Source organism: Cyprinodon variegatus, unplaced genomic scaffold, assembly GCF_000732505.1.
Source record: "Cyprinodon variegatus isolate N-32 unplaced genomic scaffold, C_variegatus-1.0 Scaffold453, whole genome shotgun sequence".
NCBI lineage: Eukaryota > Metazoa > Chordata > Actinopteri > Cyprinodontiformes > Cyprinodontidae > Cyprinodon > Cyprinodon variegatus.
In genome coordinates this window covers 395,153-404,117 of record NW_015150906.1, presented here as the reverse complement: position 1 = coordinate 404,117, position 8,965 = coordinate 395,153, and the positions used below count along the sequence as shown (strand labels likewise).

At 38.7% G+C, this 8,965-nt stretch overlaps 2 protein-coding genes across 6 annotated transcripts in view; both read right to left on the bottom strand.

The window, feature by feature from the left end:
* Positions 1-5,074, bottom strand: part of sptan1 (spectrin alpha, non-erythrocytic 1) — a 51,697-nt gene extending 46,623 nt beyond the window's left edge. For all 5 annotated transcript variants that reach the window (XM_015389284.1, XM_015389286.1, XM_015389287.1 and 2 more), the window contains exon 1: positions 4,978-5,074. The gene's annotated coding sequence lies outside the window, so the exon portion shown is untranslated. The remainder of the gene's footprint in view (positions 1-4,977) is intronic.
* A 1,704-nt stretch (positions 5,075-6,778) lies between these two features.
* The window catches only part of LOC107093924 (outer dense fiber protein 2-like), a 16,204-nt gene continuing 14,017 nt past the window's right edge, over positions 6,779-8,965 (bottom strand). The window contains exons 17-18 of the mRNA XM_015389272.1: positions 7,633-7,758; positions 6,779-7,559 (exon numbers count right to left, since the gene is read on the bottom strand). Coding sequence (XP_015244758.1) covers positions 7,389-7,559; positions 7,633-7,758 — 297 coding nt within the window. The 3' untranslated portion in view covers positions 6,779-7,388. The remainder of the gene's footprint in view (positions 7,560-7,632; positions 7,759-8,965) is intronic.

Here is an 8,965-nt window from a genome sequence, read left to right as displayed (position 1 = left end):
TCGTTGTCTGGGCAACCACAATGTTTTACACCATGTGGCAACGTTCAGCCAATCATGTAGCGTAACGTCACTGGCAAGCGCAAGAACCGACCAGATCTGGTACCTACACTATAAAGCTTAGAAAAATGATTCTTCTGGGAGTTAAAGTTTGCAGATTTAAGCCAAATAAAAAAAAATTAAAGCAAAATGAGGATGAACATTGTAAGGCTTCTGGCTCCGACTTAAGTAAGCAAAGGATCTAAGTAGCCATGCAAAGGTTACCTCTTTTTTTCTGGACAGCTAAGTGGAATATTTACTATTGCTAATCAAACATTAGCATTAGCAGACCAAGCTGGCAAACGGTCCTGAACAAAAGCGAGTAAGAAAGAGTGCACCACTTACTGGCTGGAAGGAGTTAAACTCGTAGCCATTACCTTTAATGTTAGCTTAGTGATGCTAAGGGTGTCAACTGTGTTGAGCTTAGTTTTAATTGTCAACTCAACAGTAAAATCCTAAAATGTGAAACTAAACTGGTAACATGCAGCCCTCAGGTTTATTGTTATGCATTATTCATCTGGGATTTACCAACTGAATCTGTTCTGAGGATGAAGGGATATTGATCCGTTTGGGTGAGGTCACACCTAGCACCGGCTATTAAAGTTTGGTTTAAGCCAATCATACTAAAAAATGAAACAGAAGCACAAACCATGAGAAAACACAACAACAAACACTTTGCTGTTGGCGTTTCAAAGATTAAATCGTTGAATCTGACCTCCTGGAATTAAGACCTCCTGGGCTGCCATGTTTGTTTTGGTTCAGCTCCACAGCTCTTCCTTTCATCACAGCTGTATGTCCTGCCTTAAATCATAATACCTCAACTGGACTTAAGTTTCTACCTCTGTCATATCTTAGGATCTATAGTAGAGAACCAATCAGACTAGCCTGAACCAATTCCTAAAAAAAAGAGAACCAAAATAACAAACGGGTTTTAGGGATGACATGGCAGATGTGTGGATGGATCCAAACAAAGAAGACAGTTGGGTGCAGATGTGAATGCTGGATCAGAGCACTAATTTCACATGCAGAGAATCTCACATCAAACATGCACTGAATCTACTGACATTAGATTAAGAATTGGGGTGAACCAGAAAAACGCATAAAAAACAAGCAAAACGAAAACCGAGTCCACAGAGCAGATGGAAAAACAAAGCATACACACACACAGATGTTCCGTCTGAATCTCCGGCTCCTCGTCTATCCTGATGGATCACAGGACCTCTCCTAAAGCTCCGCCATGGTCCACAGTGATGTCTGAAAAGCGTCCCACAGCTAAAAGGCAGAGTCTACTCTGCAGCTCCGTCAGACGCATTGCACCTGCAGTGACTGGGCTGAACCGAAGCCCAGCCCCTGCGTCTGGATCTGCTGCGTAGACGCTACCCCTCCCTGATCCCTCATTTACTCAGCAAAACTCTGCCGCTTCCCTCCAGAACATTCCTCCCTGCTTCCCTCAAAGTGCTGAATATTTCTCTCTGTCCAGACCAAGCCAAACGCACACAGAGCAGACAGCGAGGAGCAGCGTTTACCTTCAGTTTGGGTTTAGTGAATGTTGACATGCTGCAGGCTGGGAGGGGTAGGATTAATGGAAAAGCAGTTAAGATCACAAACCAACAGAGACATTTATATGAAATGAAATCAGTTGAATGCGTCAGACACCGGGCTCAGACAGCAGAACAGAAATAAAACCCATCAGGCTGGGAGCTACATCCCATCCAGCTGTTAGTGACAGAGGAACCGCATGACTCCACCCTCTATCAGGGGACTTCTGATCCCATCGTCATGATGTAATGACATTAATGCTGTTACTGCTCCAATTTAAGGATCAACACAGGCTGTCTGGTTAAAAAAAACAACTAAAAACGCTTCAGATAGGACCTGAAAAACTGTACAAAAAAAAAAAATAACTGTCTAATCATCATTGATTCTGACACCAGGTTACATTTTTATATTAAAGTGGAGAATAAGACAATAAAATTAAATGCAGCATAATGAGGGGAAATATGATTTAACCCCAGAACATCTCCGCCGTCCCACTTCCCATGTTTCCGCATTAGGCTGACACTTCATCTACTATTAAGAGTCAGAACCGACAATTTCCTGCTTTAAGGTCCAAATCCAGTCATGGATAACTCCAGATTTAATATTCTCTCATCTCAGACTTTTTAATTGACCTTAGTCAGTGCTATAAAACCACTACGTCATTGGTTCCTGTGTCCCTTTCTTAATACTTTGACATATTAGTTTATCTCGGTCCCCTGAGAGGAGCCGGCCATCGTGGCGCCACAATGTATAATCATTCAGCATCAGCTGGAGCCTCTAGACTACAATGCTATTTTCTGCTTCCCATTATGAGCTTTAAAAGGAAGATGTCAAGACTGCCAAGACATCAGAAACACATCGGACATCCCAGATGCTAGCTGGGAAAAATAAAATAAAAATACCCCAAATATAACACTCAAATATTATTTTTTTTATGTGTAAATAATCAATATTTATTTGAGGATAAATGTTTTAAAGTATGCATGATGCATAAAAGCAAGTTTCAATGCCTCTTTGGTTGGAAACTAATAAGATGGATGTAGAGATTTTTAAATGAATACAAAAATTATTGTTTGGGTGTCCAGTGGAAATACACGTACCAGTTTAACTTCAGCTGTTTTACACTTTTTAGTCGGGGGGTTAACTGTATACCCAGGAACACAAATCAGCTTTAAGTTTTAAAACAAAACAGTTTTCTATGTTTAACCCATATAAATGATCTTGGTAGCATAAAGGCGCTTTCTGATTATCTGTTTCAATTTAGTAATTTAATCTAATTTCATGGAGTCTAATAACCCTCAGTGACGTAAGGAGACCTTTAAATAGCTGAAAATGTTTCAAACACTAACCCTGAATCGAATAGCATCTTTATTGGTTAATCAGCCGCAGCGACCCCTAAATGTTTCTCCATTACAGCTGCAGAGATATTTAATTTAATCAGCTTCTTCTAACTTTTCTAAATAAAGCTGCTCAGAGGTTTTATATAACTAAACTTTAACCCGTGTCGTTCAAATAGAGGCTTGTTTCACGCAGGACAGATTGGTTTCTTCTCTGACCTGCAGGCTGGTTTTTCAGTTCGACGGAGTATTAAGGCCAGGCTAGAGATTTATTTTTCTTCTTTTTCGCAGGGTTTAAGTCGTAACATTACAAGAATTAAGTTGTAACATTGCGAGAATAAAGTCGTAACATTGCGAGAATAAAGTCGTAACATTACAAGATTAAAGTCGTAACTAGACACCCAAACTATTCCTTTTTATCATTTATTTAAAGATCTCTTAAGTCCATCGTATTAGTTTCCAACCAAAGAGGTACAACACTACAAATAAATAGCTTCGAGTTTATAAATGCTTTAAAGCGGAGGTCTTCAACAGGTGGTCCGCGACCCCTTGGGGGTCCACGGGGGTACTGCACGGGGGTCGCAAAAGTTTTGGTTGATTTGACTAATCAAAGTCGTAAAATCACGCGAATAAAGTTGTAACATTATGAGGATAATGTTGTGACATTACGAGAATAAATTCCTAAACTTACGAGAAACAAGTTGTACTTTAGGACGACTCTTACAAGAAGCACTACCTTCCCTAAAATGAGGAATGTCGAGCATCATGTGAAGTTCTACTTTGGCATCAGTTTCACAAATTAGGAAATCTTTTAGCAGGAGCATCAAACTGGACAGGATGTCAAAGTGCACTCAGGTTGCTGATTGGTGGAGCTGGTCGGCCGTCATCTGCTGGGCGGAGCTCCAAGCTTTCTATCTGAAACGGGTTGTTGTATGATGACTTCATTCTCGTAATTTTATGACTTTATTGTTGTAATTTTACGACATTATTCTCGTAATTTTACGACTTTATTGTTGTAATTTTACGACATTATTCTCGTAATTTTTACAACTTTATTGTCGTAATTTTACGACATTATTCTCGTAATTTTTACGACNTACGACATTATTCTCGTAATTTTTACGACATTATTCTCGTAATTTTACGACTTTATTGTCCTAATTTCACGACATTGTTCTCGTAATTTTACGACTTTATTGTCGTAATTTTTACATTATTCTCGTAATTTTTACGACATTATTTTCGTAATTTTACGACTTTATTGTCATAATTTTACGACATTATTCTCGTAATTTTACGACATTATTCTCGTAATTTTTACGACATTATTCTCGTAATTTTACGACTTTATTGTCATAATTTTACGACATTATTCTCGTAATTTTTACAACATTATTCTCGTAATTTTACGACTTTATTGTCGTAATTTCACGACATTATTCTCGTAATGTGACGTCTTTATTCTCTGTAAAAAATAAAAAAAACTGAAAAATCTCTATCCAGGCCCTAATACTCCGTCGCATTCCAGCTGACTGGTTGGTAGGCGAGGAATGCAGCTGCCGTCTGATGGATCAGTTCTGATGCTCTGTGCTCTGACGGCCATCCGGGTCATTGTATTCACAGCCACCTTAGAAACAGTCGGTATCTCCTGCATTGTGTTTGGCTGTTAAGTGGTTTTAATGAAGCTTGGTCAGACTTTGACCGGACTGGGCGGCTCCTTCTAGAACACAGAATGATCCAACAGTATGGAGCCTGTATCGGTCCAATAATCTGCAGCAGATCCACAGCCTCAAATCCCCAATAAAGCCCCAAACACGACAATGAAACCATGCGACCGCTATTATGTTCTGCACATAAAAAAAATTCAATGAACAGACATAAACAAACCGGGTATCAGGATTTTATTTCTACCGAAGCTGTTAGCAGCTCCTGCTGCTAGCTAGTCGATCACGGCCGAAAAAAACCGAACACATAGTTTAGAAATGAAACAATAACCATGTGTTAAGCTGGTTTAATATGCATCGTTAGATTATCATAAAAGTAAAATGGAAATATTTTTCCTTACCGCGAAGTTTTTCCCAGAAAGCTAACGGAGCGGAGGCTATCCTGAAGAGTCAACCCTGACGGTTCGTGTGAAGGGCGGGGCTCTGTGGAGGAGGAGGAGGAGGCTTTCTTTGCAGTGACGTCATTCATGCAGCTGTACGAAAAGTGTCGAAGCATGACGGAAAAAGCCGAATGGAGGCAGAGGCTTTTAGGCTTTTTCAGGGTTCATTTGCCAAAACATACAGAAGAGGATTAGGGTCACCGTAAAAAAATAAAAGAAAGTTACTGATTTTTAAATTTCGTTTCAGTATAATATGGGAAAAAAAGTCAGAATTCTGAGATTAATCTAGGAATTCTGACTTTAATCTCAGTATTTTGAGTTTTTCCCATATTATACTAAAATAAAATTTGAAAATAAGTTCACTTTTTTATTTTTTTTATTGGCCCTAATTCTCTTCCATAAAAACAAGCCCATGGTACTGTAAAATAAAATATCCGAAAGAAAATGCATGATTTGCAATTCGCCTTTGATTCTATGGTGTAATGGAACACCATTCCTTTATTTCCTAGCAGAATAAAGCTGCCATACATCTAAGTTATAGGTAAATATAGCAGTCAGCCAATAGGAATCTAACAATAACTATATCTAATTTAAGAATTAGATTATTTGTTTAACAATGGAAAATCTATCTAATCTATCTATCTTTATGATATAGGGCAAAGCATCGACTTTTAGGAGTGTTTTTTTCTCGATAACACTCCTAAAAATAACTAATTTGCCATTGTGATTTATAAAGATTATGAATTCATTCTCATTAAGTTGGTATTATTTACTTATATTTATTTTGATTGATGAGAAATGGGATAAAACATGCTGCAGAGCTGCGCCTTTTCTATATACCACATTCCTTACAATCATATAAAGGCTTCAGACACCAATCCATGCAAGGCACAAAGTTTTGTTAAAAACATGTTTAGGATTTGACTTTTATCACCAGATAAAGTCCTAAAAATCATGCTACTTTGAATAGATCAGTTAAACACCTGATTAAACTCCTTAGGTTTCTATTTCTAAAGTGTTCTAACATCCATCCATCCATTTTCCTAAGTGCATATATATATATATATATATATATATATATATATATATATATTATTTTTTTATTTTTTATTTTTATTAAACCCTTTTTACTTTTAACCCTGTATAATAATCCTGCTATAAAAATAAAAAAAAAGCTGTCGTATGTGGATGCACTATATGTACTGTATTTGCCCAATGCATCTTTTTCTTTCTTTGGCATCTTCTTCTTCTTCTTTGACTATTTGAGCTGATGGAACCAGTACATTTCTCCTCTGTGAGATCAATAAATCAATCAATAAATCATGCACATTTGTACTATGTTATGTATAGTCCTCTCTGTTCTAGCATGTTTGTCTACTTAACGATTCACACTTCAGTTCTGCGATCATTATGTTTATATCCTTGGTCCAATAAAAGACACAAGATTCTTTTTTCTGTATCGCCATTACAAACTGTTTTCCTGCTTGTATATCCCATTGGGGACATCCTCCAGACCCGCCCTCATCAGCAGACAGATCATCTGATCATGAGCTAATTCCAACATCCCACTTCTGCAGGAATGTAGAAAATCCTTATTTAACCTTTAGTAAAACCAAAACAAGATGTTTTATGAAAGTCAAAGAATAAATATAAAGTATTCTTGATGGTTTTGTTAATGCAAAACACAGGATTGACTGGAACCTCAAGGACAGTATTGATAGACTCCCTGGATCTTAATGCAATGAAGCATTTAATCATAGACAGACATAACACAGAACAAGATGTAAAAAGTTCTTCAGCAGTATAAAACATTTTATAAACGGTACAAAAACCTGTACGTTGGAAGCTGCTGCATGAAAAACCCTGAGGCTTCTTTTGTTCTCAGTCACATGAGAGCAGCTGCTTACATAAAAACCCTCAATTTAGTGTCAAGCAATAAAATAAGGAAGAGGAATCTTTAAAATCTGTCTTAAATTTAGACCATTAGGTTTGATTCCAGGGAATCATTTAGAGGGACGGAGCTTCTAAACATCCAAGTCTTCTGGTCGCCGTCTAAATCAGCCGACCCAGATCCTCTGATTCCGACTCATTTCCTGTAAAACTGGCAGCAGACGATCAATTACAGCCACTGACCCGAATTAATGAAACAACATCCAGACGCTGACTGTCAGGATCAACCATGACCACCAGTGGAACCAGTCCGTTGGATAACTGGAAGGCCTGGAAGCAAAATGTTCTATACATACTGGTGATAATGACTGAGCACAAATACATTTGGTTCCCAACATCTGTTGCCATGGTGACCGCATCCTGCTAAGATGAGAAGATGCAGACTGCCGGAGCTGAACCGATCAGGTCTTCTTTTGAGGCGGTCAGAGGGGAGAGGGGGCCCGCAGGGAGCCGGCGAGGGCCACATCACTAAAAGCGTCGGTGTAGGACGCTTTGAGAAACTGGACGTAGTTCTGGAGGCTTCGGTTAGTGCTGTCGGACTGCTCCAGGCGGTCCTTCAGGTCCTGCAGCCGGCTCTGGTACCGCCTCTCCGCCTGAGAATCAATAACAGCTTAGAGACGTAACGGAGGAGGAGGCAGGAAGCAAAAAGAGCGGCGCTGATGTCACCTCCTCTTTGTGGCGTCTCAGCTGGTCGATCTCTGAGGCGGTCCGGCTCAGCTGGGTCTCCAGCTCCAGGATCTTGGATTTGGTGGAGCGTTCTTTGGTCATGGCCCGTTCTCTGGTCTCTGAGATCTGGAAACACGACACATTCTTTTACACTCACTGGAGGAGAGACGCTCAGGTTTAGAAAACAATCCGCTGGACTTTGTTTCCAAGTTTGAAGACGTTTTGCTTCCCGTCCAGGAAACTTTTTCAATTCAAAATGTCAGAAATAGCACAGAGTTCGAGGCTTTATGCTACTCAACGCTGATTCTGACATTTTGAATTGCAAAAGCTTCCTGGATTTAAAGCGAAACGTCTTCAAAATTGGAAACAAAATCAAGTGGATTGTTTATTTTTAAACTTTTTTGGATTGACTATGACCTGAATGACTGAGACTCTTCACCAGCATAAGCTCAGGTTTAGGTTTAGTGATCATGTGAGATCTAGAGCACCGAGCTCCAGGGTTGAAAGGTCAAACTAATAAAAGCTCCTCATCTTTTAAGGTCGTAGCCACAACATTTTATAAAAAAGAATGAACAAAACTTCTAGCTTCGCAGAATAAAAGTATTAATTTCACTAAAATATAAATATAAATAATTGTTTTATAAATGTTTACTATTCCAAAAATAAAAAAAAGGTAACATGAGGGTTAACATCGGTCAAGATTTTTGGTGTTGGTGGCAATTTAGGGAAGCAAAGGGCTCCAACGAGGCTTTTTATTCTGAAAAGGTAAATTAAATGTTATCTAATGCATATGAATCCATAATCCGTGTATCATTCGTTCTTTTCTTTTCAAATTAAAACCAAACATTAAAAATGCAAAAATTCACTCGTTTTCTCACTATTTTCTTCCAAAACAAAAAGGAAAAAACAGATTATGAGCTGGATTGTCCGTTTTATTGGGAAACAAATAGTGAGAAAAGAAGTGCATTTTTTCCTTTTTAATTTTAGGTTTTAATTTGAAAAAAAAAAAAAAACGAAAGAATGAGTGATACATGGATTCATTCGGTTCACTAGCTTGGAACTTTATGAACGAGAACCCGCCGATACAGATGGATTTGCTCCGCATATCCATCTGGAAACCTTCCGTTGAAGTCATTTTGGAGAGGAGCGAAAATACTGGTTAGCTGATTGGCCTATGTTGGTGATAGACGGGCCAAATAAACCAATCAGATCAGCGAAGCATATGACGTACTAACAGAGCGACGACGAAGAGGAGCCAATTGATAGATCAAACTCTTGCCGAAACCAGTCGGGAGAAGAGCAAAAACATCTTTTCCTCTGAGAAAAGCCTCCA